At 42.7% G+C, this 21,650-nt stretch overlaps 1 protein-coding gene across 1 annotated transcript in view; it reads right to left on the minus strand.

Moving 5' to 3' along the window:
- The window catches only part of LAMA4 (laminin subunit alpha 4), a gene marked incomplete at its 3' end in the record, with an annotated part of 104,179 nt that overhangs the window by 66,593 nt on the left and 15,936 nt on the right, over positions 1-21,650 (minus strand). Inside the window, exons 2-3 of the mRNA XM_081997259.1 lie at positions 13,718-13,819; positions 511-635 (exon numbers count right to left, since the gene is read on the minus strand). Coding sequence (XP_081853385.1) covers positions 511-635; positions 13,718-13,819 — 227 coding nt within the window. The remainder of the gene's footprint in view (positions 1-510; positions 636-13,717; positions 13,820-21,650) is intronic.

The raw sequence follows: 21,650 nt of genomic DNA on the forward strand, positions 1-21,650 counted from the left end.
TCACAGTGGCCTCCAGCCCTTTCCATTTAACTGTGCCTGTACTGACCAGATGCAGCAGCTCTTTGCTCAGGAGACTGCCAGGCTATGCTTTCTGTGGCTGGCTTTACCCTCCAAAGGTAAAGGATTGGTCTTTCTCTCTGTCTGTCTGTCAGAGCCACATCCCTGATTCCACCTTCCTCGGGAACTGGTCTTTAAGAGACTCTTAAAAGTAACCAGACAGCTGAATAATCTCTGCTACATAAAAGAGAGTGAACTTGAATTTGCTCAAATATCTTCTCTTCCCTCTTGGTAAGAACTGATATGAGCACTTAAGGATATTTTACACCTTCTAAACTAAATGCTGTTTCCTGTGGTAATAAATGTGAGCAGCCGGTAGTTCTCTTATTTTCCCCCGGTTGGCAAGGGCAGCAGCCTTTGTCTCCTGCATCCAGGAAGGGATGCTGACGCCACCTTGGAAAGGGCCACAGCCAGCCCAAATCAAAGAGAAGCAAAGACTTCACTGTCACGTACTTGGCAAGTGCTGGCCGGGGGCAGGGGCAGGGCTGGCAGAACGTGGGCACTCCTCTGACAACATCACCGATGAAGCCATCCGGACACTGCTCGCAGTGCTCTCCTGTTGTGTTTCTCTGGCAATCCTTCAGTGGAAAGAGAGGAGTGGTGAAAAAAGTTAAACAGACCTGCTGCCTAATTCAGAAAGAAAACATTTAGCCGAAGACCCGGCCAAGCAGACGGGGGCTGATGCCAGACCTCGACCCTTCAAGACATGGACAGACGAAGCCGCGCCAGCTAGCACTGCTACAAATAAAAGTGCTATCAGTGATCGCACTGGCCAGCCAGCAAGCGTTGGCAAGGTGTGGTAAGGACAAAACAGGCATATGTGCCTCCCAGGTGCTGGAGCAGGAGCAGCGCTGCTGGTTCTCAGGGATGGCTGGGCACTTGGGTGCAGCCGGCAGCTGGTTTGGGTTGCACGTGCCCATAGGAAAAAACCTCTTTTACTGACACCAAAACAAAAAGAAACTTTTTTTTTTTTCCTGGTAAATACTATCAACAGATATCAGCCTAGATACAGGTCTCAGTGAGGCTGCTTCTTGGACTTGTTGACTGGAAACCAGCATCGGGGGAAACTGCAGGCAAATGGTGGCTAATACAGCAGTGGCCGCGATGTTTTTCTCCTGAGAAGCAAAGTGTTTACAGCATGCAGGGATGTGTTATCACCACACCTTGTTCTCAGCCTTAAAGGAGGTCCACTTAATAGAGGGAAGAAGCAGGCTTTTATAGAAGCCACTTCTATAAGTGGCCTTTCTATAAAATACAGAGTAACTGTACAAAATGTCACTCACTTTATAAGCAAGTTTAATCTCCACGGTTTAACACTTGTGAGGAAATATACTTCCTCATGCAGAGGCAAATTGGTCACCAGCTAATATTGTTGGGGCTCCACGGAAATAAATCAAACTGTGATATATTCATATAGAGTATTTGTTCAAAAATATTTCATGATGCTGGGTACAAAATTGTGTCTCTCAGATAATATTTTCAATCACAAAAAAATGTCAAAGTTGGCTGTAAACAATTCTAAATAGAATTTGTAAGTCCTGCAAGCTTACGTAAGCATTTTTATGCCTTTTGATTTACAGACGGACACACTTAGATGCCATGGGTTATGTGGGCTTTCGTCTAGGCACGTGGCAAGGCGGTGGGTGACTGCAGAGTGGGTGAACAGTGCTCCTGCAGACTCCTGTCCCCCTTTCCACTTCAGCAAAATACCTAGAAGTTGTCATAAAAAGCCCACAACCCTCCAAATTCTAGCTGTCTCTCTTGAATTACTTTAATAGAGTAGGAAGGGTGCAGAAGTGCTTTTCTTTCTTGCAACTGTGCAATGACTTTTGCAATGTCCCTGCGGCAGAGCTCTCTAATTACACCACTTTGTATGGATACAGTACAGATGCAAACAGCTATCTGTGCACGGCTAGAGGCAGCAAGGAGTCAGCTCCATGGCAGAGATATGTGGAGAACTACTATTTCAGTGCGTATTTGCTGTGGTTTTGGGTTAGCGTGCTTGATTCTTTCCTCTTCTGACCTACAAACAGTAGATCATGGAAGCTACAGACTGATGGATATGATTTCCATTCCTGGTAAGACGACAGCGTCTATAATCACAGAATCACAGAATCACTAAGGTTGGAAAAGACCTTCAAGATCATCAAGTCCAACCATTAATCCAGCGCCACCATGTCCCCTAAACCATGTCCTGAAGCACCACATCCACACATTTTTTGAACACTTCCAGAGATGGTGACTCCACCACCTCCCTGGGCAGCCTGTTCCAATGCTTGACCACCCTCTCGGTGAAGAAATTTTTCCTAATATCCAATCTAAACCTCCCCTGGCGCAACTTGAGGCCATTTCCTCTCGTCCTATGACTAGTTAGTTGGGAGAAGAGACCAACACCCTCATCGCCACAACCCCCTTTCAGGTAGTTGTAGAGAGCGATAAGGTCTCCCCTCAGCCTCCTCTTCTCCAGACTAAACAACCCCAGTTCCCTCAGCTGCTCCTCATAAGACTTGTTCTCCAGACCCCTCACCAGCTTCGTTGCCCTTCTCTGGACACGCTCCAGCACCTCAACATCCTTCTTGTAGTGAGGGGCCCAAAACTGAACACAGGATTCAAGGTGCCGCCTCACCAGTGCCGAGTACAGGGGCACAATCACTTCCCTACTCCTGCTGGCCACACTATTCCTGATACAGGCCAGGACGCTGTTGGCCTTCTTGGCCACCTGGGCACACTGCCGGCTCATGTTCAGCCGGCTGTCAACCAGCACCCCCTTTCCGCCGGGCAGCTCTCCAGCGACTCCTCCCCAAGCCTGTAGCGTTGCGTGGGGTTGTTGTGGCCGAGGACCACACTTGGCCTTATTAAACCTCATACAGTTGACCTCAGCCCATTGATCCAGCCTGTCCAGATCCCTCTGCAGAGCCCTCCTACCCTCCAGCAGATCAACACTCCCATCCATCTTGGTGTCATCTGCAAACTTACTGAGGGAGCACTCGATCCTCTCATCCAGGTCGTCAATAAAGATATTAAACAAGACCGGCCCCAGAACTGAGCCCTGGGGAACACCGCTTGTGACCGGCCGCCAGCCGGATTTAACGCCGTTCACCACAACTCTCTGGGCTCGGCCATCCAGCTAGTTCTTTACTCAGCGAAGAGTAAACCTGTCTCAGCAATAATAAAAATATAAAAATGTATATAAAATATATTTATATACATTTATATAAAAATAAAATATAAATAATAAAAATATAAAAAATAATAATAAAGAAGAAGGTCTCTGAGTACATGGCTAAGCATCATCTGTGTCAGGAACTCCTGCTTCACGAACCTGCTGTGTAATGGTGCAAATCAGCAAGTGCACGAAGGGGAACCAGAGGACATAACATATCCCGACTTTCAAAAAAGCCAACTAAGTTGTCAGGGGACTTGAAGAAAGTTTCTTTTATGAACTGAAAGCTGATAAAGGCTAGGAAGCAACGAGTAGGATGTAATGGTCACTTTTCAGAGCAGGGAAGAGTCACTGTTCGGATCACCTAGGCCTTGGTGCTGAGACCAGTTTTGTTCAGTATTCACCAGCGTCTTACAGAGATCGGAAATGCGAGGGCTGCTCAGATGGAAGAGAAAGCCTGACAGCAGGGTGTGCTTGGGTTGTGTAAAATCACAGAGCTGGTAAATAAGCTGAATGCGGGACAACAGTTCACCCAAATCTTGCAATACAGGAGCTGAGGGCACCACTGACGTTAAAAGGTAGTTCTTTATGCAGAAGCTAAGAAACTTCTGTAACCTGCTGCCTGGAGGTGACAGTATTTGCAGGGATGAAAAGGGGTTTCCCAGGGAAATTAACGGGCAACAGGTTCATAAATGGAGACAAAAAGGACCCAGGAGGTATGTACCCTCTAGCATTCCCTAATACAACAGTTGTGGGTGCTGGTGGAGCACAAAGACTTCAGAAACAGGCTGGGCTGGGTGCCCTCCCCAGACAGCATCTCCTATTGCCACTGCTGGAGACCCAGTGTGGGCAGAAGAGACCTTTGGTCGGGCCCTGCAGGGGACCTCTTGCGCGACGTTCAGAGTTGGTGCCTGTGCTGGGAAATGACCCCAGCTTATTCTCCGTCAGTCATCGAATCCCATCACGGAAGCCGCTGGGCTGTCAGCAGCGGTCCCTGCCTGGAATAACAGGGAAGTCGCAGCGGGAGGGAGCTCCCCAGCACGGGCCAAGGGGCACCTTGGCCTCTCCTGTGGTCGCAGATTCTTCAGCAGCACCAGCCTGGGGGTGGGTGAGCTTCGCTTACCCATTTTTCATCTGAGGTAGTCCCTACGGATTTGAAACTCACTTTCTACTCCCACTGCGGTGTGTTCTTTGAAGAAAAAGGTATGAGAAAAGAGGAATGCGATGAGGGAAGATGTTTAATGGAAACAAATAGTCAGGTTTCACTTGCACAAGCGTTGCTAAATGAGTTTTGTATCCGAGTATTGTAACTTTGATTTAGTGGTAGAATTTTGTCCTGGCAACACTGATGGTTTTTTGGTTCTTTGGTGTTTGTTTTGTTTGTTTGTTTGTTTTGTTTTTTGTTCCCCCCCCCCAAGTCTGTGTCCAGATATCATCAATCTGCATTGAAAAGTGTAATTTCAGTAAAAGACACTCACCCTTGTGAAAACACATCTGATGTTTTTTAGCCAATATTCCTTGCTTGAATCCCATTAAAGCCCCCAGTTAGGGCTCATTAATTTAGCTCAGACCCTTTTTGATTCTAGAAGACTTTGCTTATGTTGCTGCATTCGTAATAGTCATACAGAACCTATTGCACAGCAGTCATTTCTGCAAAGCTGTAATTTGGCCAAAGAACTCTAAAGCAGGTAGAATATGATAAGGAAAGGAAAAAAGTAAATTTATTCTTCCATGGATCTTTAAATAAATTAAACACCAATAGTTGCAGGGCTAAAGGTGGTTTTTCATAGTAACGTTTGCTGTAAAGAAGAGAACATTTACTAGACAGAAAACCAGAAGATTGTTTTAGCTAAAAAGCTTTAAAATACAGAAAGCTTGACTAGGAGGAAGAGGAGGAGGAAATAAACTTGGTGAGAGCAGAGAAGCTGAGAGCAGATGAGGGCAGGCAGCTGCTGAGGAGATGTCCAGACCTTGCACTCCTCTCTTGAGAGAGTGCAGTAACCACGAGGCACATGGTGTGAGCCAGAAGGCAGTGGAAAGCCAATACAGTTTTTAAAATAGCTTGCATTTGTCATTTTTCAATGAAAAGACGATTGTAATGCACCACAAGAGAGAGATGAGAGCATGGGCACTGAGCGCTTGAATAGAAAGAGCAATCCTGTATATGAAGCACTGGTGGAGGACTCAGGTGGGCTGCGTTCAGTTGCAGCCTTCATCATGCCCTTCATTCTTGTTCTGAGTAATTCACCTCTCTTGTCCTCAGCTCTCCAAACAGCACATGGGTATTATCAGAAGAAATCCATTATTGGCTGCCAAAGCTCAGATGCTATTGTGATGAACAGAGCGGGGCAGCAGGGCAGCTGATGTTGCTCCTTGTACCTGCAGTGTTTTTTGTCTTCGAAACTGAAGGGAAGTGCTAAAAGGCCCTTTTACCCCAAAGACCCTGTTACTGAGTGCTTGAGGCGCTTTTGTAGTTTTTCTCTCGTTAGTGATTATGTAAAAGTGGCTTTATCTTATTTAACAAGTCAGAACTCCTGTGGGTATTTAGAATCATATTTTTACAGTGATCACAAAATCACTAAGGCTGGAAAGGACCTTCAAGATCATCAAGTCCAACTGTTAAACCAACACCACCATGCCCACTAAACCATGTCCCGAAGCACGACATCCCCACGTATTTTGAACACTTCCAGTGAAGGTGACTCCACCACCTCCCTGGGCAGCCTGTTCCAATGCTTGACCACTTGGCAAAGAAATTCTTCCTAATATCTAATCTAAACCTCCCCTAGTGCAATGTGAGGCCATTTCCTCTCGTCCTATCGCTGGTTACTTGGGAGAAGAGACCAACACCCACCTCACCACAACCCCCTTTCAGGTAGTTGTAGAGAGCGATAAGGTCTCCCCTCAGCCTCCTCTTCTCCAGACTGAACAACCCCAGTTGTAGAGAGCGATAAGGTCTCCCCTCAGCCTCCTCTTCTCCAGACTGAACAACCCCAGTTCCCTCAGCTACTCCTCATAAGACTTGCACTCCAGACCCCTCACCAGCTTCGTTGCCCTTCTTTGGACACACTCAAGCACCTCAGCATCCTTCTTGTAATGAGGGGCCCAACACTGAACACAGGATTCGAGGTGCGGCCTCACCAGTGCTGAGTACAGGGGCACAATCACTTCCCTACTCCTACTGGCCACACTACTTCTGATACAGGCCAGGACGCTGTTGGCCTTCTTGGCCACCTGGGCACACTGCCGGCTCATATTCAGCCGGCTGTCAACCAGCACCCCCAGGTCCTTGTCCGCCGGGCAGCTCTCCAGCCGCTCCTCCCCAAGCCTGTAGCTTTGCATGGGGTTGTTGTGACCAGATAAAAGAAATGTCCTTATATTTTCTGTTCTGTTAGCTTGCATCTCCAACAAAATTGCTCACTGCAAGAAGCCTGTGAGGCATCTCTGAAGGCAGGGAGGACAGCTCCTGCAGCTCATGGGTGATTCTCAGTGCCGGGTGGCATTGGCTTGTTGGCTTGAGAAAAGTGTTTTGCTTCTAAATGGATCACTTTTGACAGAGAAATAATGATGAGGAAAAAAATGGAATTCCATTTATGGCGATTTTTGTGAAATTGGGTTTTAAAGTGCTTTACTGTAAGAGTTGCAAGGGCCACTCTTGGTCCCAGTATTCATACATGCTTTAGAATGAAAGGCATCATTTATGGTTGATGTTATAAATTGGACTATGTGTAGGATTGCTCATGATGTCCCCTGTCTCAGTGGTTCATTCAAATGCACTCACAAAATTGTAGAAATACATTTACTACTTTTTAAAATAAAGAAACTCAGTTTATAGTTTTTGTTTTGTTTTCCTTTGAAAAACAAGGAAGACTGAAGTAAAAATCTCTAGAAAATATGCAGTGATATGTGTCTTAGGCCATCAAACACCAAAGCTAGCAGAAAATTACTGCCTGTTTTTCTACAGGACAGAGTGAGACATGACAAAGGTCACGAAAACAGATACAACCATGCAGTTAAAGTGCTGTAACTAGGCATTGTAATACTCTATTTTTGGTAAACTATGTTTTAAATTCAGTAAAGTGAAAATTCTAAGCTAAATTATTTCCATATGCCCATGTTACTGCAACCTTTCTTTTCATAAAGCAAAAGTCAAGACAGAGGTGTCCCTTCTTCATGGACACCAGCTTCAGAGGAAGTAATCTAATGTAATAGCCGCCTGGCTTCTAAAAGCTTCTGTATGTGGATACAGCATATAATCATCCATCCATTGGTACACCAGCAGCAGCTTGTCGGATGACAAAGTGGCTGGTGTGTGTTTTCCTATAGCCTTAGCTGGTCCTACGACTCTGCTGTCAGTCAGTACTATCAGTCAGGGTGAGCATTTCTACCTGGTCCTTACTGTAAACATCTATACTTTATACACATGAAAAGGACATGAAAAGGTGCTAGGGGGGCATACTTCGGAATGGTTGTCAGCACTGAGCTCCTGCACTCATCATTTTGGAAGGTAAAGCTGGAACTGCTGCTCTGAAACTATAGAGGACTTTGTGTGATGCAGTTCTGCTCAGTAAATATGCTTGTGCACAAATAATAATGAAAAGTTTGTTGATTCTCTTCAGGCAAGGGTACTAGGACAAGTTTCCCAGCAAAAAAAACAAACATGCTTTTCTATAAATGAATATAAATGAAAATTGAAAAGGTTGGAATCTGCCCCACCTTAATTTAGGAACCTGAACTTAAGAGAGAAGAGCTCCTTCTAATAGTCTTCAAAGTCACCAGCTTCATTAAATGTGACATTTAGGCAGTTATTTTAGGGACATTATTTAATTGGATGGCTAACACTTAGTGCAATTCAGGCAGGCTGGACCTCCTCTTTAGGAAACTAAGATAGCAGACTGGTTTTTGGTGTACCCTCTGGAGTTAAAGGAGAAGACAGGACATGCCACAGAGTGGTGCAGAGCACTTGTGCTAGGCACCTAATGCTGGATGGTATGGGGATTCTCTAGGGAAAAAAAAATAATACCCAGCCCTGCTTCTAGTGATGTTAGTTTAACAAAAAAGCAAAGAAAATCCCAGGGTCTGAAATATTGTCTATGAAATCTGGAAGTGTCTTCAGACCCTGCTTAGGAATTAAGAATATTACTTTGCAGCTGAAACCAATCTTTCTTATAATATAGCAGGAATTGTTTTTTTTCCCCGCTTATTTCTTGTTCTTCCAAGTGATAGTCTTGTAACAATTGTTAATGCAGAAAGATTGCACAAGAATAAATTTATACAGGTAAAGAGATAGAAATAGTTTACGTTACTGTGCAGTCTGGCTGTATTTATTGCTGGGCCAGTAGAGATTGGCCTGAGGTATAATATCTGCATGTAGATTTAGACTTTCTCAAATCTGGGAGACGCCCTGATGTCTGAGGTTACAGAACTGCATAGCATTGCCCATGCCAGCACACCAGAACTTATTGCTGTCCCAAAATAATAGTAAAAAAAGTACATCATGATGACTTGAAAGCCAGGAGATTTACATGTTTTATCTTTTTCTTCTTTGAGGTTTAAAATTTCAAACCTTCTGTCTCCAGCCACTGTGGATGAGATGCAGTATTAGTTTTCAGAATTTCTTATGGAAGAAGGAGATGAGGCACTACAAAGAAACACTAAGTATTGCGCAACTTTTAATAAAGACAATTGTTAACCTAAAATAATGAGAATAGCAACAGAACTCAGTTCCTGATCCAGTTTGGGTCAACATACCCCCTCTATGTCGAAGTTTTGGTTTGTAGAACTTGTCCTGTATTAATGGAGTTGATGTTGTCCCAAAACCGCCTGTCCCTCTACTTTCTCAGTCCATCACTTGTCTTAGCTTACTGTGGGAAATGTGGCTGAGCAGGCGTGAGAGCAAAGGCAACCCTTCCTTGCAGTCTTGGCCTGACTTCCTATGTGCCTCTTGTACAGGCTGCACAGGGAATGGAAATGAAGTGGTCGCATGTTGGGGTCACTGTTGCAGGTGTTTGATAGTAGAACAGTTAGCATAGCAACTACTAAGTTAAAACATAGCTAAAAAAGGGAGGGAAGTGTCTACATCTGAGGCGCTGAGACTATTAACACTAATGCTTTTGACAACTGCTGCATACCAAAACACTCTGGAGAAGGGCTGCAATTCAGCACCAGACTGTTGTAGTTCTGGTTGGCTTTCCAAACAGGTATCGCCAAGGTCACTATAGATAAATGTAGCCCATCTTTATAGAAAGAAACAGTGAGCTGTAAGCTGCAAGGCTCTTTGTGAAGCCAGAAGTACCTAATAAGCTGGAGAGTTTTGCTAGCTCCCTGCTGCTTTTCGCTCGTGCTTGATGGATGGTTGTAGATCCACTGGCGGTTCTCCAGACCTGCCTTGGCAATCATGTGGAACATATTATCCTCTCGGGCAGAACTGCCAAATCTGTTCCAACCTTTCCACTCAGCTGTGAACCCAAACGTTTAAACACAAATCACTTACACGACAATACGCTCTATTGTAAAAAATTCCATAAAAGGCTGGAAAGGATACCAGCGAATTTATCCTCTCCACTGTTATGATCCTTTGGTCTTTCTTGTTCCAAAAAGGTCTTGTTTGTTTATTTATTTATCTATTTTTGCGTAAACTTTGGGTGCCTTATATACATACTGAGCAAATATACGGGACTGAGATGATAACAAAGCACTTACAGATTTTTAGGTAGACACTAACAAATTTACCCTTTACTTTCTGCTATAATGCTCTCTCCAGACTTGCTCCTCTACTCCGTGCATTTTCATACATTTATGAAGACCTAATGTCCGTCAATAGCAGAAGCCTCCGAAAGGACACCGATAACTCAGACCAACAAAAATTTTGTCTGGATACCCAGCTTTGTAATTTTTAAATACTTTCAACCTTCCAATCCATTTTACTGCGTTCGTCTGGAGTCATTGCCATAGTACATTGCAGTCACCTCAAGCTACTTCCTTCCCCAGTCTATGCAATCAAATTTTTTAATATGGTAAAGGCCTCCCCATTATACTGGTTGCATATGGTATGAGAGATCATTGCTTTAGACAAGCTATTTCACCTCCATATGCCACTCATTTCAAAGCTGACCACCATGGCCGCTGTGACGTTCTGCTCAGCTGTCAAGTCGTTTGAAAGCCACACTTGTGTCTGAGTTTTCAAATGTTGAACCTTCAACAGAGGCACTCTAAAGAAATAGCTCAGCTGTGGGTTGCTGGTGGGGTAAGGTCTGGGGATGGTGAAGGAGGCAAAACAGTCCCTTCATATCTTCATATCTTATTAGTTGCAAAACCCGACTGCTTGCGATTTATGCAGAAGAAATGCACATCACTGTCTGCAGACTGCCACTTGCAGACATGGTTTCACCCAGTTAACATCACATATATGCACGGCTCCAAAATCAAAAGTTAGAGGGTCCTATAAGTGACTTTCTCTTCTCTTAGATAGGATTGAGAAAGTTATGTTAAAAGTCCAAAGTCTAAAATTAGTACAAAGAATTGGTGTTTCTTCCTCTACTAGCCTTACACGTGTCATCAGATAATGTTTTTGAAATGAACCAGTATTTGACATCTGTATTGTATTATATCATAAATGAAGCTTACACTGGGCTGGCTGCTCTTCTTCTAACACTTGGGTGATCTTCTATACTAAAAAAATGGACTGAGTAGCTCTTCAGTTTTAATCACAGGACAATGTGATTCATTTATGCACCAGTTTTATGTGGACATCTATACAAGAAAGGCTGTGTCTGCAATAATTTATTCTGTCTGGTTACCTAATGAGATTGTTGATTCATTGATTTTATCATTCAATAAGCTCTTAAAGACTCGTAGATTTGATTTACATTCTATGGATAAGCTGAGAGAAGTTTTGAAACAGAACTCTAAGATAGATACTTATGTCAGCAGAAATTAAAGATTTGAGTACTTTACCCTAAGGCATTGTTAATAGGGGTTTAATTTTATTTGATTTCAAATTCAGGGCAGGGGCCAATGAAAATTTCATTAATTTCTATGCTGTAGGAACTACATTTGCCAAATTGATTTGGGGGATTTGTATAATATGATGGTCTTAGAGCCTTGTATGGAGTCTGACCCTTATTATTTCATCCCTTTTGAAGTAGAGTACTTTTCATTTTCATACTACCTTGTTAATTTATTCAGTTCTTATAGCTTAGTTATTACTTAAACTATAAAAAAAAATTTTTCTACCAACTGAACAGTGCTATTAATACTTTCATGTTGTCTTCCATCATTGTTAGCAGAGTTTAAAAAATGGTATTTTTTTCATGTTTAAATCATTCCATTGTGTGACATGCAGACATAGAAACACAAATCACATTACCAACTATCAAGTCTCCTTTTCCCAAATTACTTGCATTCATTCATCTAACATGCTTCTCCCTGCTGTACAAGTTACCTCTTTTTCTACGCTTTTCTTCTCCCAGACTTTCTCAGTCCCATTTTGCAGTTTACCAATTTCATCAGTCTTCCAATCGTCCCTGGAAATTTCCAAATCCTCAGGAAAAGTCCTGTTACTGCAGTCTCCATGGGCATCTCTGCTTCTGCTTTATGCTATCAAACCTTCAAAAACTCTTTTCATTCTTGCACCATGTTCTTTCCTTGCACCATGCTCTTTCCCTCTCCTTTTTCCTCTTATTTAACTTAAGCCTTTTCACTGTTCCTCTTTATTCACAGGTAAATGGCCTGAGCCTAATGGCCTCTTAAATCATTCAGATAAGCCATCAAATGGCTGATTTGAACTCAAGTAGTAAACTGGGGTTTAGCTCTTAGTTTTGTTCTTTACTACCTGGCTGGTTCTGAGAGTTTATTATCCTGGAGAAACGCCAGTCAGGAATGCACATATACTTTAAGATTATTTCCTGCGGATACAGTAATTTTGGGGTTTTTTTTGTTTGTTTGTTTGTTGTTTTTTTTTTTTCCCGAACATATTTTTGTAGAAGATAGGAAACAAGTCTTCTGTTGTGTTTGTAAACTGAGGATAGAATCACTTCCCTACTTCATATATTCTACTCCAGAAACTCTCTGGTTGTCAGAGTCATCAGAAGCAGACATTTGTCAAGCTCTCTCTGCTGTTCCCAAGTCTTCCGTTAGAAGTTTCCTCTTGTCATCATTGTCACCCGACACTGAGAGGACTAATATCCCATGAGCAAAAGTCTTGTACATGTGAAAGAGAATAGCTGGGAGTGCCTGGCAGTGTAAAACAACTTTAAAAAATTTAATATTAAAACACTAAGCCAATATGTGTTCTGCAGAAACCAGCCAATCCTAAGCACACTACAGTAGCCAAGCCATAATAATTGTTCCTGGCCTGAGCAGCTGCACTGTCTTCCTCCCACAGAAATAAAAATTGTAGGCAATAGGCCATGGAGCATGGCTCTATGTATAAGTGAAAACTTGATAGAGGCTGCAACAATGCAAAGTATGTGAATATTATCAGGCCATTTTATGAAGAGACAAACTGAGGGCAAAGGTTTATGACTTGTCAAAAGTAACACATGGTGGAGCAAGGAGCTCTGGGCTCTACTCCTGCTTTACAAGCCTGTAAAGAGTACATTAGTACCTACCTCTTTCTATGTGGTTTAGATACATTACACTATTAACTTTCATCCTTTTTTCCAGTGTATTACTGCTCTGATTGCCCGCTAGTAGTTGGGGTTAGTTTTACTGGACTGATTTTTTCTCTGGAGCTACAGGTGATCAACTACTAGTACTAACTCACAGATTTCTGTATGAGCTGATACTGAGTGAGATCGAATATATGCAAAATTGTAATACTACCTCAGAATTCAACACGTTCTTCCCTTGGTGTATTATTGCAACCTCCTCATGTTGTTCCTTCACAGCAAGAGGCTGCCATGTGACAGAATTACTATGGATAACACATGTATACACACTCACAGGGGTCACTCACCATTGTAAATTGTTTATGTGATATACAGCACTGTATTCATAAAGGGTAGAATGAAATGTATTTGAATTTATACATTTTTTCTCCAGAGGTATACAAAACTCTTTCTATATTTCTGATGGACTAAAAATTTTCCCCAGCATACTGACTCTCACAAATACTGCAGCAGGAAGTGTTTTGAATCTGCAGAGATAATTTAAGTAAGCTGAATGAAATTTGAGAGAGGATAATAAAGAGAATGAAATCTGGCCAGTGTAATCCTATTAATGTACTGATCTTGGCCCTACTTTTGATTGCTCTTCAGCAAAAAACTCCTGCGGTACAGACACTGCTTTTGCTGTTTATTGAGCATTGGTGTTAATAAAAGAGTTAATTAAAGAGTCAGAACATGGTTTCATAGGTTTGCCTGGGAAATATTTCCTTCATGTGAAGATTCATGCAAGAATGAAAGAAGGTGAAAGGGTTCATGTTATCAGTAAAAAAAAAAAGGAAAAGTACTGTTATTCAGTGAGGGACCAGCAGAGAAGACAGAAATTCCTTACCACACAGATTCCAGATCCATCAAGGCATCTGTTTGCATTCCCATTACAGTTGCAAGGAGTGCATTTTCCTGAGCTGGTACGGTAAAATCCTTCTTGGCATCCCTGCAATAAAAAAATAAAAATAAAGTATTTCCTGTGCATACGTATTCAGAGACTTAGGTTTGGCTGAGAGACAGGGGAAAGCAAGAATTACAACCATCAGATCTCCCCAGAGCACACTGCACAACTCCATCGTAGCAGACCACACACATGCTGCTGAACTCAAGTCTGTTCTTTCACTCCCTGCCCTGGTGCTTGCTTTTTTGCCTTACAGCATTTAAGCTGTCAGCATTCCTGCCTGTGTCCTGCCCCTGGCCAGCAGTGAATCCCTGCCTGCAGGTGAGGAGCTGGCAGGTTCTTACTGCATTTTGTACTAGAGGATGAGTTAACGAGAAAAGACGGTCCGTATTCGGTAAAGAAGATGTATTTATAGGGAAAGGACTAGCTTTTACTTAAAAAAGAAAAGCTTTAGAACGTTTACTTACATCAAAGCTTTGATGGGCTTTGGATGAAGAGTCTAGGGGAGGCAGAAGTGTATCTACAAAGATCAGTGCCCTTCTGAATGAAAGATGGCTGGCTGCTGTGAGAGGCTACCAAAGCAGGGCTGGCTGGCCGTGAGGCTGGTGAGACGTGCCAGCGATAACCTGTCTTCGTTCCAGGAAGTAATCAGTCCCTGGGGGATGCAACACTTCTGCAATCATTCTTCATGTGACATAATAAGTAAATGGGGGGAGAGTGCATGAAAGGTAAAATTTTCTTTTTATTTCTTAAATGTGTGGCTGTGCCTGGTGTATATAATTTAGTACTTTTGATAACTTGCCAAAGCTTACCAAAATTAAACAGGAGACTGTAAATTTCTAAATCACCTTCTTTTAAATACTAATTAGAGAAAAAATAAAAAGAATCAGAAAAACAAAGCTATTAAGATGCCCCTCTGTGACTGGAAAATAAAAAGAAAATTAAAGAGGATAGCTTTCGTTTGATATGTTATGTGTAAATTCTTGTTCTTCACTGAGGAACTTCTACCTCGTTATGCAAAGCTGGTGAGACACGCACAGGTTGACCTCAGGAGCAACCTCTGTTACTCAGGCAGCACCTGCTTACCCTGTGCAGTCTCCCTGTGACACTACATATGTTCGATCCATGCAGACCCATGAATTTTTTTGATTCTAAATCTCTTACCCTTGCCTAACTCTTGCAATGCTGTTGCAGAGCTAATGTGAAGGCCCTAGCATGTCATTTAGATCTCCAGAAATTATTTACCACACCCTGTTTCTGCTAGCATTGACAAACACTATCCCCAAGGAGGCTGCCAGAGCCTGAGATATGCCAGGCTCTCCTGGAATATTTTTTTGTGGCTGCCTCTACAGCACTTTGTGTATTCTGTGGCTGTTGAAGTCACTTACTCTTGCAAAAAGTGGGAAAAGTGGGACGTTCAAGTGAATCAGAAGGGTATGATCTTACATACCTTGCATTTGCATGAGATATGAGGCTTCTTATTATATTCTACTGATCTAATTTAGGATTAGATTTCCTTTGTATCTTCCTCTTCCTCATTTTCCTGGGTCACCCTGAAATAAAGGATGGTTTCTTTTCTGCACTGGCCTAACCGTTGCTTCTCATGCCCACTGTAACCTGGGACATGAGCAGTAGGTCTACAATATCAAATGCAGCAGTGGGCAGTGATACCTCCAGTAGTTGCAAAAACTAGCCTGTGAGTAGTACTGCTAACTAGCCCTGGTCCTGGCTGTGGCTAATTGACCCTGGCACAGTGCTGTGGCCATATCGCTTCCGGCACCTGAACCTCTACATCTGTGCTGTAGATAGAGCTGTGGAGCGCTGGGTGGCAAGAGCCGGCAACTCCGAGATTTATCTGTGTGTTAGCTTCCATTCTTGAAGGTGGGTAGATGCCTCTATCCAGCCAGAGAAGCTGCGTGTTTAGAAAATAATGTACCTTATGGGATGACTAACAACGAGCTTTAAAAATGAGGTTTACAAATGAATCATTAATCCAGTCTTATCCCAGAGAATTCTGAGAAGCTGAGATGAACATAAATGGAAAACTCAGTTGCCTTTGCCACTTTGACACAAAATGTTTTATCTGGTTTGCTTTGGAAACACTTTCTTAGATTATAGCTCCTAGGAGGAAAAGCCTTCATACCATAGCCACTTTGGGACAGCAGAAATACTATTTGTACTGCTTGTTTCTTTCAGTTGTTTAGTCTTAACACAGAGCTGTAGGACTGGCTCCCACCAGACTAAGTATTTCAGCTGAATGATTATGCCACACACTGTGGAAGGGAGACAGTTAGTTTCTAAATTGAAAACAGATTCTTATCCCAGTGTCTGTCTTTGCATTATTTCTCTCCACCCATACAGATCTAAGGCATGTTATATTCTCTGATGGCCCTCAGCTGGTGGGTGGTCCTAGCAGGTCCATTAGCATCTGCTCAAAAACTTTCTTGGTTTTACAGGCCTAAGCAGAATCGTTTTTTCCTTATGATGGTGAATATGGACAATGGAAATATATGAATGTGTGTAAAGGTGTCTATGCAAATCTTTCAGCCAGCCATAAAGATCATCTCCTTTATACTTCAACTAAGGGTATGCCCTCATTGAAGACATGAGTGAGCTTTCATCTAGTCCACTCACTCAGCAGTAACAAGTTAGGTGCAGTTCAGTGGAACATCACTGGTTCCAGCTATACAGGCAGGCTCGTACAGTCTTTGCTGAAGCCCACTGGGAACCAGTTTACCCCCTATTCTGAGCCGACACACTTCTCAGTTCCTCAAGACATCTGCCTCAGGTTTTGGGTGCCTCTGCTATTCTCACTGTAAGAGCCCCTCTTGAAAATGAGATGCAGGGTCCTGACTTAGAACCTGGGTCGTTTTTGGCAACAATTTTTCCTCACATTATTCAATTAATCACAAAAACTTGGAAGGTGCTGACGCTTACTATTTTAATACAGTATTTTAAACCATGGGTTGCATCAATTTAAATCAGAAATGAGGTATTGACAATCAATGCTATGAGGGAAGTGGGAATGAGGGGAAAATGGGATCCAGATTGTTTCCTTTGGGTTCAGAAGTTTTCTCAGGCATTCTCAATTATTCTGATATATTTTTGTTGCTCCTTGCCCTACTAGTGATAATGGAGTGATCGGTTAGTTGTTCCAGGGTGTGAGCCAGCATCATATTTACAAAAAGAAGTGTCAGTGTTGAGCTAGTTGAGGAATTCAAATGGCCGAATGTTCTGGAAGCATAAAATAATTGCACAAAAAGCACAAACAGGTTTGGAACAAAATGGAAATACCCTCCCTGAAAAATCATTATGTAGGCAATTGAGTGAAGAACATTTCCGTCCACTGCCTGTTTCTGAATGGTGAAGACAATTAGTAGGCCAAAATGCTAGGTCTGCATTAGTAATTATATTTTCACCATTATTAGATTTTTTTTGCCCGAGGGACAATGTTTGTTCCAGTTCAAGCTGAAAAGTCCAATCTAATGTGGCTCTTGCTGAGCTCTTGAAAATCTTTTACTCCCATGGTGCATTTCTTCTCCCCCACTCCCTTTGCATCTGGATTTAATTATTACATTTCTTAAAAACAAGAACCAGCTGCAGTGCTGAAAGAGCTGTAGAGCCTGTGGTCATATTCTGTTTCTTCAGACCCTTTTGCTGGTATGGGTGCAAGAAGGGACTGAAGATGTAAGACAATCCACATACACAGGGTTTGTGTACCCTGTATCCCACATATTCAAGCAGTTCCACTGATTTGATTGCAGCTGCTTCTGTTTGTGCCTTCATAACTGAGGGCAGAATCAGGTCCCCATTCCTTCTCCACCGCCAGCTACCAGTAGTGATGCAGCTGTGCTGGGGTAGGTATGTTTGCTGTGACCCTGCCTCTTCTGGCTTGCTTTTCCCAAGAGTGCTGCGCTGGTAACACGCACAGAGCGTTCTCTGTGGTTAACATCTGCATCAGCCAACTGAAGAAGGGTAAGGCATGGTTTCAGGCACTGGCTTATGGTCATCCATACTGACTGACAATTAATTTTCTGTCTTGATTTTGCTCTTTGACTGATTGTGATTTTCCTGACAATGTCCAGGCACAGCTCAGACCGTGGCATCTGTTCAGATGTGTTCCCACAAGGCAGGCTGTATGGGGCTGTTCTTTTCTGGGCAAACACAGAGCGAGCTTCAGCACGTGGACATGGGCTGTGTTATGCTACTTGACTAGGAGGTCCCCACACTGCTTTATTCGGTAATACAGATGTAGCCATTGACTCTCTCATCTAATGGTAAGAAAACATGACATGTTTCTTTAGTTAGAACTGGAACTTGTGACTTTCCTGTGAATATATAAAAGCACAAATGGTCTCTTTCTTCCACAATAAAAGGCTCCCTTGGATACACACCAGTGTTTATGATTTCCAGAGTTTTCTCTTGAGTGCTGGGTTACATGAAGGGATGTGGATTCAGGGTTCAGTGGTCTACATTAAGACATTTCAGACTTTGTTATATTCATTGTACTCATGCCTACCAGTCTTGGGCCAGAAATCTCATTATACTCGATCCAAAACAAACCCAGAAGAAAAGAGATGGTGCTTGCCTCCAGGATCATTCTAAAAGAGGCAACAGCTGGTGCACTTGAGGAACTGAAGCTGAAGAACAGCACTCTGAGTAGCAGTCATGGCGCATCAGCTGCCAAGTCACTGCTAAGTTTAGCGTCAGATGAGACTTGGTTGTAGCTGGCCAGCAGTGTTACACTCTTTGCTGCTAGAGATAGAGCCAAAAGGTGTGCTTCCTTCCAGGTCTGAGAAGGATCCTCAGTGGGCCCATGGATGTTCAGACATCAGGACAAAGATCGAACATTATGGTATTAGTTGGTAGATTCTCACTTCAAAGGTCTGTTCAGGATATTGAGAGTGAGTGCAGCCTGAACACAGTTGAATCCTATAAATTCATGGGCTTGTGATGAAATGAAAATCAACTTCATTACCCTAATATCCCAAGTCTACCTGCAAAAATACAAAGAAGTTCTATCCTGTGTCATAAACACCTGTATTTTGTGTAGAAGGGTGATTTTTGATACCAAGAGGCAAAAGTGCACATTTTTTTAGTTTCTGGCAGCCCCCCCCCCCCCCCATTTATTTCTTCATATGCCAAAAGGCTAGACAAATGACTGTAGCATAATTTATGGTACGCTACCCAAGTCATAGTAACTATTCCTGATCATGCTCTTTTAACCTTCAGTGGAAGAGAATTAAATTAGTTCTCATTACCTGTCATCTGGTGATGGTCAAGAACATATATAGATAGTTACCTCTGACTAAGCTGGCATACCACTGCTTCTTCACCTGCTTTATCTTGATGGTGTAGCAAATTCATTGGACATTCATTTTGAAAAGATTTTTGTGCATTCAAGTTTCCTTTTTTTCTGCAGTCTGACCTGTTCTGTAGAGGTGGTAAAAGTAGACATATACTTAAGAGAGTTTTAGTCGGAGAACTGTGAAGTCTGGTGTGATAGGCTATCTCTCAATCAAAACATCTATGGAGAACTACGACACATATTGTGAATTATTTGCATAATAATATTTATCACTTGACTTTGATTGATCAACAGTTTCAGAACTGTGAGGCCCTCAAAAGTCCTCGCTGTCTCTTATGGAGTGAAAGAAAAGAAGAAGAAAAGAAAACAAACTCTACTTAAACATTATCAAGCTTCTCCTCAGAGCCCAGGGAAAAGAAAATAGACAAATGTGGCTCCTCTGTCTGATATAACAAGCATCATATCAGCCATAGATACCTGTCAAAGTAAATAATAAAGCCCAAGTATTTAATGCATTGATGAAAAAAACCAGACAAATTGAGTGCAGCAATGGATTCTTCCCTTCTTGACGGCTTCCCATCAAGGTTTAATGTTCTTCTGGAAGGAACAGTTTAGCCAAACAGAGGTTTAGGACTCAACATAATACTGAAACTCTCCATCTTTTGCTATACAGGGATGAATGAATACTCTAAACATCCTCCATCCATTTGAAAGTCCCTGGATCTAAAAGAGACACCAGTCTACTCGAAGTGCATGGCATTGCCATGGAAACAGCAGCCCTCTGCTCCTTGGGGATGTCTCCAAACCCAATCCAAACATGCGTGCTTTTGTTTATTTTTTTTTATGAGCAGTATTTGGAATTGGCAGCCACAGTTCTGAGGCCTTTCTGAAGATTGTTTGCTTAGGCAAACTTGAGATAAATAGCCTACTGCCCTTCCTAAAAATAAAGATGTTTTCCTGGTTGAATATCTCCCAGTACTTTCATTTATGTAACTATTTATTAGAAATAAGAACATTAGAGAAAGAAGTCTGAGAAAGCAGTCCTTTACTGCACATTTGCTGCTATTCCAATTGCTCTGGTCTCCTCAGAATAAGTAGGACTCTTTTCCAAAGAGATTCCTGGTCTTTCTCACCTACAGTAGATCTACAGTACGTTGAGAAATACTCAATCCCCAGCCAACCGCTAACAGAAAGCATGCCAGATTTTCAGCATTCAGCAGGTCCCGTCTGACATGTCTATGTCAGCCATGAAGACAATCCCAGGGTGAACCCCAGAGGACCTCCGTGCCCCGGGTGCAGTGCTGTGCTAACAAACACAGCTGTGACCATGCTAGTGCGGGGGCATCTTGGCCAGCAGCTCCTGCAGCTGGGCAGCAGGACCGCATGTGTAGGAAGCCCAAACCACAGCAGGCTGGGAATCATCAACGTGGAGACATCTACATGGGAAGAAGCCAGCTAGACACACTTTGTACGGTTTAATTCTTTCTATACTAAAATGCGACTAAAGTAGGTCGTCTGTGCTTGTTGCTCTTTACTGACTATGGAGTGGGGCTTGGAGGGCTAGCTCACGTGTAGGCACCTGTACTGCATACAAAGTCCGGGAAGATGAAACCTACTGCACATGTGAGGTGTGCTAAGTAGAAGTGTCCAGGTTATGGGTGCTATGCCACAGATCTGGCCCAGCTGCTGGGCACCCCATGCCTTTGGAGAAGCGCAAAGGCTCCTAACAGTCTATTCCACCAGTCAGTATCTTCAGGTAGAGAAAGTGGATGCATCTAAAGAAAACCTTGGTGTCTGACAGGCCCAAGCAATTCTCTTTCTACATTTCAGTTTAGGCTGATTCTGGCCTGTTCAGAGTGTGATCATGGGATGTTTCCTTTTGTTCATATAGTGTCTCCTCTGATATTTACAGCTAGCTCTCCAAAGGAACTGTATCATATTGCCCTGCACTGCTGCCACCTTCCTCACTGAATTCTTGTGCGTTCAAAAATCTGCAAACAAAATATTTTCAGCCCATCTCTGAGATAGGTTTTTCTTCTTTGGGGGGCACAAAACATACATATACGCTGGCACTTTGGTAAAGGTATAATTCTTAGAAAGAGTTTTAAAATGCCACTGGACATTTGCTATCTGGAAATTAATTTTATTGCTGCTAGCAGCTCAGTCCCACTTCAACTTGATGGCTTTGGACAGCATAGAACATATTTAGGAAAAAATCGGTAAGAAATTATTATTAAGACTTTGTATAGTCATCCAAAATCCTTGGTGCTCACTGCAGACAGTGACTTTAGTTCTAACACATGCCTGTGAAATACAAGATTATCCCATTTTACAAAAAGCAAAACTGATCCCTACCATCATGTTAGTCCTGTCATGTTCATTCCTGGCTGAAATTAGGGTTAAACACTGTAGCTGGGAAGAAGAGCTCTGATGCTGTGAGTGACTTTGACCATCTCCAGAGCTAGTGACTTGAGTAAAACTCCCCGAATAACTATGCAGCTAAGCTCTAGCATAGAAAGAAGCACAACCCCATTCTAAGGACACCTTCTGGTTCCCTCCAAATGCACA

Source organism: Phaethon aethereus (assembly GCF_964289735.1).
Source record: "Phaethon aethereus genome assembly, chromosome: 3".
In the NCBI taxonomy this organism is placed as follows: Eukaryota; Metazoa; Chordata; class Aves; order Phaethontiformes; family Phaethontidae; genus Phaethon; species Phaethon aethereus.